Raw genomic sequence first — 21148 nt, forward strand, 5'->3', positions numbered from 1 at the left:
CTTATTGGTAATTAAAGAGTTGCCAGTTAATCATCTACTATCAAGTTATGCATATGTGACACTGATATTTTGCGTGAGGTAAGCAATACTTACTCATGAGAATGCATTCTGCCCTCACTTAATTTTGAAAATTGATTTTTAATAAAATAAGTCCAAGAAAATAGAATTGTTCTCATATAATGCAATTGCTATGACATAAAATTATAGTATAAACCATATGTTGTCCTCTCACATTCTTTTACAACACTTAATTATTTTTTAAGAATTATTATTACAAGTCTACCATAAATAAACTTGTCTGATGTTTATTCAGCACTACTGCTTGCTAAAAACAACCAAGAAAATAAATCATGAATCTCTTGATTGATATTTTCAAGGAGTAAGTTTTCTTGTCTTCTAGGTACTTGAGGATTATAAGTATTGACTGTAATAGACAAAAATACTTAATTTTCATAAATCTTACAAACAATGATTAACTTCAAAAATAACTTTTGGGACTAAAAATTAACAAACATAACATTCATAATAATGCATGTATTGGCCAGGTGCAGCGGCTAATGCTTGTAATCCCAGCACTTTGGGAAGGTGAGGAGAGCAGATCACCTGAGGTCAGGAGTTCGAGACCATCCTGGCCAACATGGAAAAACCCCGTCTCTACTAAAAATACAAAAATTAGCCAGGGGTGCTGGCATGGCATTTGTAATCCCAGCTACTCAGGAAACTGAGGCAAGAGAATCGCTTGAACCCAGGAGGCGGAGGTTGCAGTGAGCCGAGATCTTGCCACTGCACTCTAGCGTGGGCAACAGAGTGAGACTCTGTCTAAATAAATAAATAAATAAATAAATAAATCATGTATTGCAGTTCACTAAAAATATAGTGACTATGTATTTCATGAAATTGTAATAAACTCCATTTCAGGTATTACTTATGCTACTGGCTATACTGTATTTTATAAATATAAAGACATGCAATAATTTGGAAAGTCTCATATAGGGCTAAAATACATGAATTGCCATCTTTCAGTTTTACAAGACATTTTAATCAGTCAATGTAATATAGCTAATGGCTTTCAGTACTAAGAATCTGAAGGCCCATTTCTATCTATTCACCATTTCTGACTGGCTACCTGACCTTGAAGTAGTGAGCCAACCTCAGAAACTGTGAGATTAATCTACTAGAAAGAGCTCTGAATATTCAGGCATTCCAGATTTGGAGTGCACTATTTCTATTCTCACAGCAACACCCCTCTGACTTGATTGATATAAATATATGTCCCTGGATACATTAGGCGATTTTCAGTGCTCTGAGGTGCCAATATATAATAAAGAAAATAAAGAAGAATCTGAACACATGGTTGCATAAAGATAAACTGAAAGTAGTGTATATGTACATGAGAGAGAAAGAGAGAGAGAGAGAGAGTGTAGACTGCAGGCGCCATAATACATTTATTGTCCCAAATGCACACTTTTAATTTGATTAGATATAGTCTTAACATAATATTTTCCTATGGTTACATATACATAAGAACATTTGCTTTATAGGAAGAACAACTGTGTGGCTTCCCCTTTTCATGTACACCAATATATATGACATAATACTTGTCTCATTGAGCTTATAGAGGATTATAGAGTTTTGAATGATAAATGTTTATAATACCATTGTTTAATGTCCTTGTAAAATCATAAGCCTTAGAATATCTTATATGTAAAGGACTTTTAATACGATGGATATGCTGTGCTAATTTTTACCAAAAAAGATTAATCATATCAAGGGAGGTTGAGTCACTTCTCAAAGATAAGTAATTAGTAAACAACCTGGCAAAAGTCCTAGATACTTTCTTAGAACACTATCGTGACGTGTTTATCATCATCGATTTTTTTTCTTAAAGTTATGAAGCACTGAACAGTATTTATGTAAATTTACAAGAGAGTCAATATTTGTAACCACATGATTAAAGGAAACTAACACATAAATAATAAAATTCATATCTATAAAATTTATGATAACAAAAAGTATCACTAATAACAGTATGCTAAATGTACCTAATGTACAATTGGTAATTTGTTAAATAAAACATGATCTATTTTAGGAAAGAACAAAAATGGCAATATTGATCTAAATTATTTCCTTTTTTTTTTTTTTTTTTTTAAAGACAGATTCTTGCTCTGTCACCCAGGCTGGAGCGCAGGGGCATGATCTCAGCTCACTGCAACCTCCTTCTGGCTTCAAGCTATTCTCCTGTGCTAGCCTCCTGATTACGGGCATGCGCTACCATACCTGGCTGATTTATTTATTTATTTATTTATTTATTTATTTATTTATTTATTTATTTATTTATTTTAGTAGAGATTGGATTTCACCATGTTGGCCAGGCTGGTCTTCTGGTCTTGAACTCCTGACCTCAAGTGATCCAACCACCTTGGTCTCCCAAAGTGCTGAGATTACAGGTGTGAACCACCATGCCTGGTCTGAATTACATACTTTGGATATGATTTCTCAAAATGCTGGCATGTATGAATGCTAAGTCTTATTTAATAATATGTATTTGAAGATTAAAATGAGATGATATATGTAGAAAACTCAATACAATGTCTGAAACCTAACAGATATTTACGAAAATATAAGTATTAAAATACATTATATGGAAGTGGTCATTAGGGAAATAACTTTAGAGCTCAGTGTCTCTTAATTGCAGAGTCTTAGCCAAAATATAACTGGAAATGAAAAAAACATACTTTATTTTTATCACTTCTGAATGCATAAAGGCAAGAGTGTCCACTTGAAAAAACAGGAGGAGAAAATTTTGCAATAAAAGCAACTAAACTTTTTCGGTCGATGGACTTTCCAACATCCTTTTATTTACAGAGCAAGGGTAAGGCTGATACTGAGGAGCATGCAAGAGTGCAATACTACAGGTACCTTCCACAAAGGATATTATCATTATGGTTGTCATAAATCTTTTAAATTATTTCAAAAATTAAAAACTTTATTAAGTTGACAGACTCTGCAAGTTATTTGTAAACCAATAATTACTGAAATCTCAAACTCTACTACCGTTTTCTCTGAGAACTCTAGAGAGCTGCTCTCAAATATAAGTGAATAAAGAAATCATAAATTTAAATACTTCTGTAAAAAATATTAGGGGTGAACTAATTGTGTTTCTTATTTTAGATATGTTCCTCAAAGGAAAACATTGTCTAATAATAGTTATAAAATTCTCAATGCATTTTAAGCACTTAATGTACAATATTTTAACATGTTTTATCTGTTGTGTTACTGAAGAACACTTTACTAAATATGGCTGCCTGGTAGTTGACCCTTACTTTCAAATCTGTAGGACTATCTCATTTTTCTGTTATAATCTTCAGTGTAATTTTATGGAAGGTTATCTTTAACAAATGTTTTATGTGTTAATAAAAGTTCAGGGCACTGGTATTACGTTGGGGTTGCTGTCATTAGCAGAAATAGGCACAGAATGCAGAAAATAAGACTTCTAGACATACTCCTGACAATGTAATAAATGTGTTTGAATAAATGAAGTTAACAAATAGCCAGGAACTTCAAAGAATTACTAGCTGATAATTGATTACTAATATCAAATGAGGACATAGCTCACATTTCAATAATTAGTAATCAATGAATATAAAATATTTGATTTTCAGAATTTTTGTCATCTGCCAATGAGTAAGCTATAGCTTTCATGGTTCAAAATGAGTTTTTAATCTTTTAATATTAAAATCTGAAAACATTTTAAAGAGGTCATTCCTAGTTTCTAGTAAAATAACATTTCAAGATGATTCCCATAAATAGTCAAGAAAAATGTAGTGCTTTTCTAAGTAGAGATAAGCAACAAGTCCTCATGTAAACATGTATCTCTAATTTACTTAAAAGCCAGGAGTCTAGGGCCAGGTGCCGTGGCTCACGCCTGTAATCCCAGCACTTTAGGAGGCTGAGGAGGGAGGATTACGAGGTCAAGAGATCGAGACCATCCTGGCCAACACGGTGAAAGTCTGTCTCTACTAAAAATACAAAAAAATTAGCTGGTCATGGTGGCAGGTGCCTGTAATCCCAGCTACTTGGGAGGTTGAAGCAGGACAATCGCTTGAACCCAGGAGGCAGAGGTTGCAGTGAGACGAGATAGCACCACTGCACTCCAGCCTGGGCAACAGAACGAGATTCCGTCTCAAAAAAAAAAAAAAAGTTAGAAGTCTAAAAGCCACAATGTGTGTGAAAGTTCTGAACTATGTGCTACCTAATAATAGTGAAAGGAGTGACAAGCATCTTCTTGAAATTGTTATTGCATTATAAGAGAAAACATATTCCTAGATAGTAGTTGGAAAAACATAATTTCTACTACTTCAGATGATATGATTTATATACCCCAAGGCAATAAAGTATCAAGTAAAAAGCTACGCTACACTTATTTTTACTATAACAGAATACAAATATGATTTAAGATAAACCTGAAACCCTGGAACCCTTCATGAGAAGGAAGATGCATACTCAGTAAGCTTAAAATGCATATATCATTTAAATGCACATCATACAGCACATCTTGAAGTAAAATTTCCCCTTTTCAACACAATAGTATAAAACTTGGAGTTAATATGAGTGCTTTGAGGATAAATAAGTGTAATAATTTCACATATAAAATAACAAGCAATACTTCAGTTTGCTGAAAATGCACACAAATGGTTTGGGAATCCCTGGAAGAACAGTCTTACATAATTCATTTGAACAAAATATATCTAGCAAAATCATTTAAAAACACAAATGCATGTTTTTTATTCTTCAGCAATATAGACACACAGATGACCCAACATGGAAAAAAATATATTGTAAAAGTCAGTCAGTTGTGGGGAAATGTGCAGAGAGGATTTTATTTGGACTTGTTATAAATAAGCAAGATTGTATCGACAATCTAGAGAGCCTCTGAAGTGTAACTACCCTTTCAGCATTTCAGAAGACCATGTAAGCTTAATAACTACTTCATATTTATTTTTTAATTTTTTTAGAACATTGAAAAAAGTAAAAACAGGACACTTATCTTTGTATTCAAAAAGGAAGGGAAAAAAAACTGGACAACTGTGCTTCACTCCATAGACAGGCTTGGGGCTGGGATGCCTTTGGGAAGGGAAAGGTGAGCAAGGAAGCCCAAAATGTAGACTAAGAAGAGCCAACACGTGAATGGAGACGCCAGAGGGATCAACCAAAGAGAAGTTTGTGATATGCTGTCATTATGATCAGCAGAAGCACAAGTTAATGGAAGCCTTTTATTGAAGGATGACAATCTACACAGAGTAATTTATTATCTCAATGAGTAAACTTCAAAATTTAAGAATATGACTATAGAGAAAAGAGTCTTCTAACATTAGAATAATGTGGCCTATGCCATACTAGGAGCTATCTCCAACTTTTAATGCATAAATATGTTCTAGCCTTTTTGTAGAAAATTAACTAGATGGTAGTGACTAAATAGTTGGGTCTCCATGAGACACATTTTGAGGAAGTCCATTTGCCAATACATAGAAGTGACACAACACCAACTTGTAGGGACAATGGTTGGTGGAGGAGTTCAACCACCACAATATAGGGAAAAAACAACAACAACAACAAAGTTGACATTTTCAAGAGCACAGTATGAAGATGGAAAACATCAACAGAGAATACCCTTTGGCCCTGGAGAATCCTCAAAGGGCGCAAAATGGCTGTAAAATCACAGCGAATATTTTTAATTATCATTATTTTCTCATTTTTGACTGTTTATTCAAAGTAGCATCACATCTCCTTTTTCTTTCTTTTATGAATTTATATAATTGTTATCTTAAAGCAATCACTTCTTACCTTTGACTCTTGAACTTTCTTGATTTTTTTCCTGCTGGAAATAAAACAGAAAATAGGTCAAAATATGTAAGTAAATACGTGATCAACTGTTTCATATAAAGTTTCACTACAGAAAGATCAAAATGATTTTTACATGTATTCCCAGGAACATGATTCTCACCTTTAAAAAATATTTACATATAATTTTTTTTTGAGAGAGCATTTTGCCCTGTTGCCCAGGCTGGAGTGCAATGGCATGAACATGGTTCACAGCAGCCTCAACCTCTCAGACTCAAGTGATCCTCCCGCCTCAGCCTCTCAAGTAGCTGGAACTACAGGCACATAACATTATGCCAGACTAATACCGTTTTTATTTTTTGTAGAGACGAGGCTTTTTTATTTTGCCCAGGTTGGTCTTGAACTCCTGGGCTCAAGCAATACTCCTGCTTCGGCCTCTCAAAGTGCTAAGATTACAGGAGTGAGCCCCCATCCCCGCCTTATGTAAAATATTTTATTGGAGTAGTAATAACTCTTGGTGGGCATATAATTCTCTAAGAAATCACTAAATTGTATGAATATGGATTTATAAATAAATAAACCAATGGTTAATGAATAATAAATAATCATGCTTCTCAAATGCCTTAGGCCATTCCATTTAATTCTAACAGATATTAAATAATGCCTTCGGAATTTGCTTTCAATGGCTCTACATTAATCATAAATTGTTGGTGAAGGAATAAGTTTAGGCACAAACATAGGGGAGAATTTTACTAAGAAAACACAAAAGACTTTTCAACTGTCTTTGCTTTAGTTTAACTTAGAATTGGACCCCGTCTAACTTCTTTAAGGCTAAAGTTGACAACAATTCGATGATTTATTCAAAGGCTGCTCCAGTCAGACTTGTCTTTCAGTTTGACATTCTCCTTATTAGTTACCAGGCAACCCCAAAAGAATTAGCTTGCTTTCAAGTTTTAAAGTGGATATTGTGCACTAACTTCTCAATTAATATGCAAGCACAGTTTACTCTGTCTAAAAGTTTCAGGGTCTCACACTGAAAATAACTTTGAAATATGTTCCTAAGAAAAAAATGACAATGACATATAAACTAAACTGCAGAATTGTATGAATGCCAATATATTTTGGCAAAAGAGTAGGAAAATGTAAAGAACTGATTTTGCTGCAAAAATTAATCCACGATTTAGAATTTGAGAATAAAATGCATAATGACAAATGTGTATTTATTGAATCAGCTAACCTAACGATATAATTCTGTTAGACTCTAAAACTTGATGTTCTAATTCTCTCATCCGAACTCGCCCAACCTCTGTGTTTGAATTCTGTTCTGCTCTTTATTAATTGTTTAATTTAGAGTATCTGTTGGTCACTTAAACTAAAATTTAAATGTACATTACTTGTATTAAAAATACATTAGTTTTTCATAATTCTATAACTAGTAGGGTTAAGTTTTCCGAAAGGACATTTGTTAATGAGAATCTTTTTCTCCCTCCCTCTCCTCTATTAATATTCATTCATTCGTTCAGTCAGTCTTTTATTCATTCATTATTTCACCAAATACGTATGGATCACTTTTTATGTGCCAGACACTATTCCCAGTGATGAGACTATACGGGATGAACAAAATAGAAAAAAATTGTGTCCTCATGGAGCAGGCTTTACATATTTTATTCAGAAAAGATATGCTACAGAAGGTGACAGTGTTGGAGTGGAGTCACTGAAATTATACATATAGCCACACGGATAAACTGATTTTTGAATAAAATTCTGAATGAGGTGAGCATGATCCAAGCATATATATGTGAAAAAACATGTCCTAGGGGAAAAAAAAATTTTCAAATGTCCTGAGTTACATACAAGAGTTCTTAGCATTGTCAAAAATATTAAGGAGATTGAAGGAAGGAAATTTAGTAGGAAATACAATCTGGGCGGTAATAGGAGCCAGACAGACTAGCACTTGGGACATTTAGTAGGACTTTGGTTTTTACTCTGACATAGCTGAGAAAACATATACATTTCTTCTCAGGGGGTAATATTATCTGGATTACATTTAAATAGAATCATTTTGGCTGTCTATTGAGAATAGGTTGAAAGGGCAAGGGCAAAGTCAGGGAGGCCATTAAAGAAGGTATTGCAGTAATTCAGGTGGGCTGTGACAAAAACATAGAACCATGTGGTAGCAGTGTATTTAGAATATCTACTTAGAGTAAGGTTTGCTGATAGATTAAAAGTTTTGCTGTGAAAGAGTCAACAAGGATGACTCCAAGGGTCTGAGCTGCTAGAAGGATAGAAATATGTACTTATTCCTTCTTCACCTGTCTTGCAGCACTGCCACACTCTCTTGAGATTTTCTTCTAGTTCCCTGGCTACCCCTATTGAGTCTCCTTTACTGCTTCCTCTTTTCCTAAACACTAGTGCCCTAGGCATTAAAGTCTTATCTTTCTTCCATATAGCTCATTCTTTTAGCAATCTTTTCTAATCTCCTAGCCTTAAGTCTCGTTCTATTGCTAAGGATTTATATATCTAAACCAACCTCATCATTGAACTTCAGACTCACATATTCACTGTCTTTTGACATCCCTACTTGGATTTCTAATAACATGGCCTACCTGTAATGTTTCAAACTGAATTTCTGACCTTCCCTTACTTCCTTGACCATCTTTTTCATCTTAGTTACAGGTAACTCCATTCTTCTAGTTGTGCATATCCTTAGTGTCACCCTGTGTTACTCTGCCTCTTAAGAGATAATAAACCTCAAATTTTCATTAGTATGATTTTTAAACATATTGACTTTGAAATTACTTTGACTATAATTCCAAGGATTCAAAGTAGGTAGATAAAACTCATAGGACATATTTCAACCAGATACATAAAGTTTGAAGCCACTAGTATACGCATAAATTATCACTCTATAAATTAGAACATAGAGTAGAGCTCACTGATCTATAACTGAGTATTGCAAAACATATAAGAAAAATATAAAGTTTAATTAACCAACAAAAGAGGATGGAAGCATAAAAAAATTACAAGAGAAAAATCAAGAGATCAAGGAATTATGAAATCCCAAGGAACATATTATTTGGAAGGAAATTTTCAATAGTATAGAATTATTCTGAGAGGTCAAGTACAATTATGTCTAAGAAAATGCCCATTCATTATATTGACATAGACAGAATCACTGACTTTAGATAAAACGTTTTTTGGTGCTCATATGGGATTAAAAGTCCAATTCAAATTATCTAAGGAAGGAGAAGAGGGTGATGGAGATATGTACGAAGTGGGGAAAATTACATGATGGAAACATGACTAGGAATAAAAAGCCTGTTATGGTGTGTAGCTGGAAACTAAAGTCCATAGAGGTATTATGTTTGTTGTTTATTGGCTTTTTGCTTTATTTTGTTTAGTTTTATAATATTACATTATGATTTATATCACTGAGATTTGAGAATATATAAATGATGGAAGATACATAGTAGAAATTGAGAGGATTGGGATAAAAAGAAGAGATAGCATGACTGATTGTATAAGGTTATTGACAGGGTGGGTGTGATAGAATATAACTGGGGGCAAAATTTAGATAGAAAGAAGACCAGTCTCTGTAATAGAACAGGTGGGAACAGGAAGCCTTAGTCATAGATGCAGGAGGTGTCTAGGTTTGATATGATGAATTAAACATATTCAATCTCTGATGATGTATTCTCTTTATGTAATAGAAGGAAAGGTGGTTGGCTAACTGTGGAAGTTGAGTGTTTTGTCTGAAGTTTGAGAAGATAGAGAAGATTTTAAGTGTATGGCTTTTTGCAAGAGTAGGTGAGAAGAATCACACACACCGCTTGGTATGATTGAGCCAATCCTAGTTGAGCTTTGTCATCATAAATTTGTAATAATCTTAGGCTTAGTTTACCTATAGTTGAATAGGCTTTTTATTGTTATTATATTTCATTGTATTTGTTTTCTAAAATCAAGTTCTCTATCCATACAGTTTTATATAATTATAAATTACCAATGCAAATGTGCCTAAATATTCTACAAACAAGAAATATTTAAGAAGCACGAATTTGGAGAAGGGAAACTAGTAATTAATTAGTGGACTGGAAAGAATGACAATAGATTTGCAAAGTGAGAGGAAACTTAAGGGCAAACTCCTGCATTACTGTCAAAGTTGTATAAAACTCTTTCACTAGAGACTGATTTAGGATTTGCAAATAATAACTGTTCCAATTTGCTTTTATTACTTTAATGTTACATTATTCACAATGGCAATATAGATTTATCACAATTTTATTTTACAAACTATAACTTCATGTTCAAAATATTTACTTTAAATGAGAAAACATTATAAAGAAAATTGTGATTATTTAATTATGTGAGAACTCATGAGTGATCAGAAACTTTTGTTATTCTGTCCACATGATTCATTTGAAAAACATACTTACGTTAGGAAGACTTAGGTCTTGTCCATAATAGCAGAATGTTTATATTTCTAGGTATAACTTAATTTTAATATTCTTTCAAAAGATTTTCAAATAAAGTGAACTTGACTTAAAATAAGAAATATATTTGGTTATGTGTCGAAGCTAAATAATAGCAAACTATACATGTTTTACATTGTACTATTCTATTTCTTGGAAGAGTTCCAAAGTGCTGTATATTAATTACATCAGCATACTTCATGAAATCCAGTCCAGTAATGTAAGATGGCTAAAAGCTCTAGCAGACAGTATGATAAAGATTAGCAAAGACAATCTGGGAAGAAGTATGGCTTTACAAAAAATACAAGAGTCAACAATATGGTATCTTAAATATTTTTAAACAGAAATAAAGTAAATGTAACGTAACTAAATCAATGTAAAATTCAGTCAAATTGGGATACACAGTAGTTGTACAAATGAGCTATAAGTGGTTCTAAAGCATCTAAACAAACTGGAGTTTAGCAAATAACACCAAAGTACCATGTTGCTAGTCTTTTAACTGGGCTGAATGTGACCACACTAGGAGATATTAAGGATATTTCTTATCCAGTATCTGGATTTATGACATAATGATTATTAACATTTGATGATGGCTATGTTATAACATGAAAACGGATTTCTCCTGATGAAACACTAAAAATTTCTGGCTACAATATCTTCAAACATAATTTACCTATTTCCTTCCTTCTCACTGAGAAGCAAATGCTCTCTGGAAAGTGAAGAAATTATCTAAATGCTAAATGCTAAGTGCATCATCTCCACAGTAATAGCATTGAGGTAGTAAACATTAGACTATCAATGAATTGTCCTCCCTTTCCACACTATAAGCTTAAACTATTTTTAAGAGAGAGACATAAAGTTCACACAGATAATACCCACAAATACTCTAATATATATACATATGATGTTACATGAACGAGACTAGTCATGTGCTTTCTGGTCAATACCAAGAATACTATAGACTTCCTTTCACATGGAGAGACATAAGAGTGAAGCACATACAGATAGAATTGAGTTGGTCCCCTAAAGAGTTAAACTGATGCTCTCTGACTCTGAGAGAGTATACATAGTCCTTTTCACTATACATAAAAATAACTTGTTTATATAAAAAAAGAAGTAGAAGATATCAAGTGGACATAAGGCAAGGTTCTTTCCCCTTTTAATATGGGAGTAATGAGGAAAAAAATCTAGTTTGCTATTGTTTTTCCTTATCCCCATGTGACTTGTTTGCATGCGGTCATTAATAAAAAACATATCGTAAGACTATGTTATTCTAGATAATTAACAGAATTATCATGACTATTTTTAAAAACAAGTCAAATTTAAAAGGAAAATCCCTGTGAAAGTTTCTACTGTCTCATTGCAGCAATATTGGAAAGTTATTTTCTTTTCAAGAAATTTCCTGTTATGCAAACGTAGCATCTCCTTTAGGATGATTTCTCTCATGGGATTTGAGAAAACTCAAATGTGTAGGAGACTTTCACTGGTATATCGAATAAAGCCCAAAATAATTCAATAAACATAAAATTTACAAATTAGCAAAAGATAGAAATAAATTCTGCAGTAGTCAAAAGTGATGTGTTCTAGCTAAAGTAATCCTTCTATCAATCCATATTATCTATAGTTCTTCCTACAGTAAACTGATGATATAATTCACCAAAGTGTCCTTATGTATACATACTTCAGTGCTCGGTTGTGAGTAGGTGATTTTAAACTTATGAATAATAGTCAATAGATCCTAACACTGAAAATAGTCAATGGATAAAAATAAAGTATATAAAAATATAAATTTTGTGGGAAATATACATAGAGGTAAATCTTACTAATTTTAGCAGGCTGCCTAGTTGAATTTCCTTCTCAGAACTCTTCCCTTCTCTCTGATTGTAATTATTACTTCCCAGACAAATGCTACCAATTAAAAATGGTTTTAAAAGTGATAATTTGCATGAATACTCATATTCATAATTTGCATGAATACTCATATTCATCATATATTTGTTCTCATGTGCTATAAAGGAGAAGTATAAAATATTAGGGTGTTTTAAAATATATTAGACCCACTAAATAATGTGGATTGGAAATTCATGGAAGTTGAGAATAGGAGAATGTCTCAGTAGATCCAGTCTCCAATAATCTCACAACAAATTTATTCTGTGCTATTCTTCTGACACATGAATACTCATGAACATGTGAGCTTCCCTCCCCAAAGCCACATACATACACATATAGGTGCACACACACATGCAAACACTTTATCAAAAACATCTATTTTGGTGGTGGCAATTAAATTATAAAAATGCCTGGAAAATAGCAGAGAGACTGTGGGCATAGAAAAAAAAAATGCCTGAAAAATAGAGATATTGTCACTCATAATCCACTATATCAAGTGTACTCAAACTTGCAGTCATACATATATTATCAGTAAACTATAAAGCTAAATTTTCAGTTCTACTTTGTTTAATCAAAATCTTATCATCTTTTATTTAAAATGCTTTTTCTTAGAATTTGAGTCATGTCCCTGATCCAGTCTTACCTCCTCAACAAGGGCTTCGCTGAATATTCTATCTAAATCAGCACCCCCATTATTATTTATCTTAACTTTTTTTTTCATTTTTCACAAAAGTCACTACTTCTAAGAATAATATATGTTTGTCCCTTGTCTGTTTCTCCAACTGGATTGTATCTTCCATGAAGAAAGCTATTCTGCAGTCTCAACTGACATATCCTTAATGTCTTAGCCCCTGCAAGAGTGGACACTTTTCCAACAGAGTCTTCAAATTCCAGAACTCAATAGTCAGGTGGAGGGATAGGCAGAGACACACACAGATACACGCCATAAAATGTGATATTCAATAGTGGAATTATGTATCAAATCTAGATAGTACAGTCCAGAGAGGAATGTAGTCTTTCTTAACTTGGGCAGCCGAAGGTGAGCTGTGAGAAGGTGGGGAACTGAAGAATTTACAGAGAAAGATGAGATTGTAAAAAAAAAATAAAAAATAAAAAAGTAGTTTATCTCCACAGCAAAGTGTAAAAGCGCATTCTATCTAGAGGACATAGCATAGACAAAGTTATAGATTCAAAAGACTGCATGATAAAACTGCAAAACAGCAAATAGTGTTGCAGTAGTGCAGAGTTGGAATGGTTAAGTTACTAAATAAGGTTGGGCAAGTAGCATGTTTCAATGATTCATGGAGAAATGAAAGTAATTTTCTTATGCTGGTAAGAAATGTCATTAGATTTATTAGTAGCCTAATGAATATATATTTAAACACAACCTGGAAAAGTTATAGAGTGTCAGTCAACAGTCAACCAACTTCTCCTTTGGTTTAATATTTTGATGTGAAGTTATTCATTCCAATGCTAAAATTGTAGTTGCTTCTTATTGTATATTTTGTATATGATTTTGTATATATTGTATATTATTGTATTTGCTGTGTTTATGTAATTTTCAGTAAGAAAATCTAGAGAGAACTTGTGACTGGGTTGAGATATTCTCAGTATTGCCCCAAATTATAAAGACCATAAACAAGATATCAATGACATGCACTTGACACAAAAAAATCAAACTAGGACAGAATTTACCACCAGAATTTAAAAAAAATTGTATTGTTATTTTATTGCATACATATTCTGATGTTACATATTACATTTAGAAGTTATATGAAGCAGGCCTGGCATGGTGGCTCATGCCTGTAATCCCAGCACTTTGGGAGGCTGAGGAGGATGCATCACCTGAAGTCAGGAATTTGAGACCAGCCTGACCAACATGGAGAAACCCCATCTCTACTAAAAATACAAAATTAGCCTAGTATGGTGGCGCATGCCTGTAATCCCAGCTACTCTGGAGGCTGAGCCAGGAGAATCACTTGAACCCAGGACACGGCAGTTGTGGTGAGCCGAGATCACGCCATTGCACTCCAGCCTGGGCAACAAGAGAAAAACTCTGTCTCAAAAAAAAAAAGATGTTATATGAAGCACATTCATGTGTGTCTAAATTGAAAATAATGGGAAAATATATCTCCCATTACGGGAAATATTACTAATGGTTTAGAAGTAGTTGTAAACATCAGAAAGTTTGTTGTTGTTGTTGTTGTTGTTGTTTGCTTTTCACCAAGATCATGTATGTTCAAATCCAATGGATATGACATATACACTCAATCAAAACATGCGGTGTCAAATACAGTCTTTAAGAATTTTCTCAGTGTCACAATGGACATCTTTGGTTCATGGGCTCATGAAAGACATAAACACACTGACTTTTACACAGTGAGAAGCACGGACTGGGTTAAGGAATTACGGTCATTTAGGGCAGAAAATATAGCATGGATAAGGGATGGATCAGGTAGTGAGATATGTTAGAAAATAACACAAAGTCTCATATTAAGCATAACAGATAATTGAAATAGTGAAAAGGGAAATTATATAATATACTTTTAAAAAAACCTATCCATGGTACCCACACATATAGGCACTCCTCTCCATAATAAATTAGAAACATTTATTTCTCAATGCATATTAATTTGAGGATTTGAAAAATACTATGGAAAAGAAAATGTTCTTTTATCTAATGTGTGATATAAGATTTTAAAAGTTAGATACATCCTTCTTACAGCATCATTGTTTTGTACTACTAAGCTTTGAGATGAACTATGGGGAAAATCTAAAATTAATATACAACCATACCTCAAACATATTGCAGGTTCAGTTCCAGACCACTGCCGTGAAGTAAATATTGCAATAAAGTGAGTCACCTGAATTTTGCGATTTCCCAGTGCATGTTATGTTTACACTATACTGTAGTCTATTAAGTGTGTAGGAGCATTATATGTAAAAATCAATGTGCATACTTTAATCAAAAGTACTTTATTGCTAAAAAATGCTAATGATCATATCAGCCTTCAGTGAGTCACAAGTTTTTGCTGTTGGAAGGTCTTGCTTCAGTGTTGATAGCTGTCAACCGATCAGAGTGGTGGTTGTTGAAGGTTAGGGTGGATGTGGCAATTTCTTAAAATTAAAAAAAAAATGACGTTTGCTGCATTGATTAATTCTTTCTTTCATGAAAGATTTTTCTGTAGCATGTAATGCATTTCATGGATTTCATCTACAGTAGAACTTCTTTCAAAATTAGAGTCAGTTCTCTCAAAGCCTGCCACTGCTTTATCAACCAAGTTTATGTAATATTCTAAACCCTTTGTTGTCATTTCAACAACGTTGACAGCATCTTCACAAGGAGTAGATTCCATTTCAAGAAACCACTTTCTTTGCTCATTCATAAGAAGCAACTCTTTATCTATTCAAATTTTACGGTGATTGTGGCAATTTAGTCACATTTTCAGCTTCACTTCTAATTCTAGTTCTTTTGCTATTTCCACAACATCTGCAGTTACTTCCTTCATTGAAGGGTGGAATCATGGGAAGTAATCTATGAGGCTGGAATCACCTTCTCCAAAACTCCTGTTAAAGTTGATATTTTTACCTCCTTCCATGAATCATGAATGTTCTTAATGAGATCTGGAACGGTGAATCCTTTCCAGACGGTTTTTAATTTACTTTGCCCAGATCCAGATCCATCAGAGGAATCACTGTCTATGACAGCTAAAGTTTTACAAAATACATTTCTTAAATAATAAGAATTGAATGTCAAAATTATTCCTTGCTTCATGTGCTACAGAATGAATGTTTTGTTAGCAGGCATGAAAGCACATTAGTCTCCTTGTAAATCTGTATCAGCGCTTAAGGGATGACCAGGTACATTGTGAAAGAAGAGTAATATTTTAAAAGGAACCTTTTTTTCTGAGCAATCGTTCTCAGTAATGAGCTTAAAATATTCAGTAAACCATGCGGTAAACAGGTGTGCTATCATACAGGCTTTCTTCTTTCATTTATAGAGCACAGAGTGATTTAGCATAATTCTTAAGGACCTCAGGGTTTTCAGAATGGTAAATGAGCATTTGTTTCAACTTAAATGCTGCTTCCCCAGCAGCATTAGCCCCTAACAAGAGAGTGAACCTGTCCTTTCAAGGTTTGAAGTCAGATATTGACTTCTTTCTCGCTAAGAAAGTGGTGAATGGCATATTTGTTTTCACAGGAGGTTGTTTCATCCACATTAAAATATCTTGTTCAGTGTAGCCACCTTCATTAACTATCTTAGGTTTTCTTAATAACTTTCTGCAATTTCTGCATCAGCACTTGGTGCTTCGCCTGGCACTCTTATGTTATAGAGACAGCTTCTTTCCTTAAGCCACGTGAACCAACGTCTGCTAGCTTCCAACTTTTCTTCCGCAGCTTTCTCACCTCTCTCAACCTTCACAGAATTGAAAAGTGAGAATTCTGCTCCAAATTATGCTTTGGCTTGGGGGGGAGATTGTGCTTGTTTTGATTTTTTAGCCAGACCATTGAAACTTTCTACATATCGGAAATAAAGCTGTTTCACTTTCTCATTATTCATACATTCACTAAAGTAGCACTTTTAATTTCCTTCGAGAACGTTTCCTTTGTACTCACAACTTGGCTAAATATTTGGTGCAAGAGGCTTAGCTTTCAGCCTGCCTCGGCTTTTGTTGTAACTTTCTCAGTAAGCTTAATCATTTCTAGCCTTTGATTTAAAGTGAGAGACATGCAATTCTTCCTTTCATTTGAACACTTAGAGGCCATTGTAGGGTTATTAATTGGCCTAATTTCAGTATTATTGCATCTCAGGGAATAGGGAGGCCTGAGGAGAGGGAGACAGATATGGTAACAGCCGGTCTGGCGGAGCAGTCAGAACACACACATTTACGGATTAATTTCAATATATTATAAAGGTGCAGTTCATGGTGCTCCAAAACAGTAACAATGGTAACATCAAGCTCTCTTCCTGATTTGATCATCACAATTTCATGCTTCTATCAAAATATCACATGTACCCTATAAATATATACAAATATTATGTACCTGTAATAATTAAAAATTTTTAAAAAGATCGCTGATCACAAATCACTAGAACAGATACAATAATCATGAAAAAGTTCAAAATATTGTGGGAATTATCAAAATGTGACACAGTGATATAAAATAAGCACATGCTGTTTTTAAAAAATGACACCAACAGACTTGCTTAACACCGGGCTACCACGAACCTTCCATTTGTAAAAAATGCAGTATCTGCAAAGTGCAATCAGATAAGGTACAGTATAAAGAGGTGTGCTTGTTGCTAATAGGCCACTTTTCCAGTTATTAACTGAAATGGAAATAAAACAAACAATTTTTTAAACCACTGGACAATTTTTGTTAGTATTCTTAGGCAACATTCCCTAGTGAAAGAATTAACTTGGAAACATTTAAAGGGTGTACCTATTTAATTTTACAGTATTTTATGAGTTTTTTAAGAGGATGATGAGGAAGACAGCATTTTTCATATGTATGAGACACATTCTAACGAACTCATTTTTAGATATCCTATCTATCTCATTTTTTTCTGAAGAAATTTGAAATATCATTGGAATGCATTAAGTTTCTTATTATAATCTTGCCATTTTAGTAGGCTATTGACACACTAAATAACCACTCACTATTGGAATACGGGTTTTTTTATTTGGAATGTACATGTCTGGCACTGTGCTATTAAATAGGGGTTAACTATAAATAACATAGATGTCTGACCTCTGAAGTTCATATTCTATCTGGAAAGACAAATAGCTATTACTTACAACACAATGTTAAAGAATTTATAGGGTGATGTGGAAACAAGGATGTGAGGAGCAGCTGCATTTGCTGAGTTATGGGGCAAAGGGAGAGTCTCCAAGTGAAACTGTTACTTGAGCTAAGAATTAAAGGATGGCAAAGTAATTTACTGGGGGAAAAGAGCATTAAGCTGCACAAAGGCAGAGAGTTGTAAACTCTTTAATCTTTTGGGAGAAACTGTGAACAGTTAAGCATAACCAACTGCATACTTCTTTGGACATGAGGATTATATAAAAATACATTCAAGAAAGTTTTCTCCTAGTACCAGGAGAAAATTTATGCCTGGCTAAATATTACAGCTGAAGCTAGTTGGTAAAAAGCCACATAAATTAAACAAACATGCCAATTATTATAACATTATTTTCAGTGTATTTTTAGAGTGATAAATAATGATGATTTTTAAAAACATAACTTACTAATGAAAAGATTTGTAATTAATGGAAATATAAATCATGAATTAATGCTTTGGTTATGAAAATTAGTGAATTTGTATGATTTAAAATGTAGACATGTACACATATGTAAGAATTCCTTCTATAATATTTTTATCCCTTAATAGGTTTGGGTTTCTAATTTATTAAGTCTGCAAATAGCCCATAAGAGTTGTCATAGGAATCTAATTATTTGGTTTGTGAACTCCCAGTGACTGAGAGTAGAGTATGCCTTATCTAGTAATATAAATTTTAGACAGACAACAAATAAGATTTATTATTGAACATATGCTTTGTACAAAAATAACGGTACTCTGTGATATAGAAAATATAAAGACTTATTTCCAGATACCCCCAGGTAAGTCCAAACTAACACAAGACACTCTGGGCACAGGCAACTAAGCTTCTTCATAAGGAGATAAACACGAAGTAGGTCAATAGCATGGAGTCTCAGTATAGACACACAACATGTGCTCACCCTGGGAGACAGAGAATTGGTTGTAGATCTATGAAAATAGTGTTGGGACTAGTTTTATTAGGTGGGAAATAATAAAAATAATAATGATAAGATGAAAACACATATCATTCTTAATATGTAGCATGCAATTTTTAAGTTCTTTACCTATATCTCCTTTAAGGTGCCCAAAAATCATGGTCTAGTTTTCCCTGCTTTCACCTTCACAACTGGAGGGTTCATGGAGCTCTCCAGGGGATGACGATTGTGCTATGCAGAGCAGCATTTCTAAGCAAGTGTGAGTTCATGTGAGTAGAGCCAAACACGAGCCAAATTTCCATTAAAAACTATGAGTTCCGCAAGGTGCGATGGCTCATGCCTGTAATCCCAACACTTTGGGAGCCTGAGGCGGGTGGATCACCTAAGGTCAGGAGTTTGAAACCAGTCTGGCCAACATGGTGAAGCCCCATCTCTACTAAAAGCACAAAAATTAGCCAGAGGTGGTAGCGGAGGCCTGTAATCCCAGCTTTTTGGGAGGCTGAGGCAGAAGAATTGCTTGAACCTGGGAGGTGGAGGTTGCAGTGAGCTGAGATCGCACCACTGCACTCCAGCCCAGGCAACAAGAGAGAAACTCCGTCTCAAAAACAAAAACAAAAGCAAACAACAACAACAAAAACCTATGAGTTCGCCATATAGTATGTCCTTAAAATAAGTAAAAGAATATTTGACAGGATTTTCATTCCGGTTTTGGCAGGTACATAGCAAAGGTTATCATATAAATCAGCCTAATTTTAACTAAAAGTTGAGTGAGCCTGGAGCATTATGTTTACAATTGTTCATGTTAAAGCCTATTCCCAGCCAGGCGCAGTGGCTCACGCCTGTAATACCAGCGGTTTAGGAGGCTGAAGCAGGACTATCACTTGGGGTCAGGAGATCGAGATCAGTCTGGACATGGTGAAAACCCATCTCTACTAAAAATACAAAAATTAGCTGCGTGTGGTGGCACATGCTTGTATTCTCAGCTGCTAGGGAGGCTGAGGCAGGAGAATTGCTTGAACCTGGGAGGCGGAGGTTGCAGTGAGCGGCAATGGTGCCACTGCACTCTAGCCTCCAGCCTGGGCGACAAAGCAAGACTCAATATCAAAAACAGAAACAAACAAACAAAAAAAACACCTATTCCCTTGAAAAACATACACTCTGCTCTAAGGACTAAAACATATGCAAGATTTAGAAAAAAGAAAACCTTAGAATAATTTAAATTGGTAACACTCAAGAACATGTTATAAACAAAGATATAATTATGGTGGTAAATCAGTCATCTAAGATCTTCACTATTATCAGTATTATTTTCTTCCTCTTTAGGAAAATGTTGACTTACTGCACATGTACATTTAATACCATTATACACACACACACACGAATGAGCAAATATGATTGAATTTATAAGTATATTATTATTCCAGAGCTTTTGTTGATTTCAAGTAAAATAAAGTCATCAAGAATAGATGCCAATAATAATAATAGATGATGGAAAGTGTTGGAGCTGTTGGCTTATGATAATATCGTAAATTAGATATTCTGAAGAAGATATCCTCTTGGAGTTATGGGGTTCCAAATTAAAAGAGGTAGCTGAAAATTGAAGCAGTCAGCTGATGCTGAAACTGTAGACATTTTTCACTCAGTATATCCTATAAGGTGAGGGTAGACTTAGGACAGTGCAAATTGAAGTTTTGGAACTGAGATATTGGCATAATGCTAAAACTCTTGAAGTGGTATATTTGGATCATATGGTAATTCCTTGAAAATCTACAAATTTATATCTCTGGGGAATATATATATATATTAATGAGGTTAATAAATCAATAAAGAGAATATAGACATGGGTTTCCATGCAAGTAAAGGGATTATCATAAATTCAGTGATAAACCTGTGGGGAGATAAAAGATCTTTACAAGTAGTGTAGGTAGCCAATGGGAAGTGGTTGAACACCAGAGTGAGAGAAAGCTTTGAAGATTTGCTTTTGACTCAACTTCTACCTAACTCTAAATGCTTTATCAATGGATGCTCTTTACATCAGGAATGTAACACACATGTTTGCAAAAGAAAGCCCACTATTAGCAAGATAATTTTAGTGTAACCCAAATCCCTAGCTGGAGGGAACTGACTGATTACATATACTTGCTCACGTATTCTTCCACCTACTCTATTTCAAAATAACAAAAGCGTAT

At 34.0% G+C, this 21148-nt stretch overlaps 1 protein-coding gene across 5 annotated transcripts in view; it reads right to left on the reverse strand.

Annotated features, from left to right (window-relative positions):
- FSTL5 (follistatin like 5) overlaps positions 1-21148 on the reverse strand; it is a 786207-nt gene that overhangs the window by 649963 nt on the left and 115096 nt on the right. For 3 of the 5 annotated variants that reach the window (XM_032148719.2, XM_058436857.1, XM_032148712.2), the window contains exon 3: positions 5845-5878. In XM_032148719.2, coding sequence (XP_032004610.1) covers positions 5845-5878 — 34 coding nt within the window. The remainder of the gene's footprint in view (positions 1-5844; positions 5879-21148) is intronic. The other 2 variants (XM_032148724.2, XM_032148716.2) reach the window with 1 other exon arrangement.

This window comes from Hylobates moloch, unplaced genomic scaffold (genome assembly GCF_009828535.3).
Source record: "Hylobates moloch isolate HMO894 unplaced genomic scaffold, HMol_V3 SCAFFOLD_3, whole genome shotgun sequence".
Taxonomy (NCBI): domain Eukaryota; kingdom Metazoa; phylum Chordata; class Mammalia; order Primates; family Hylobatidae; genus Hylobates; species Hylobates moloch.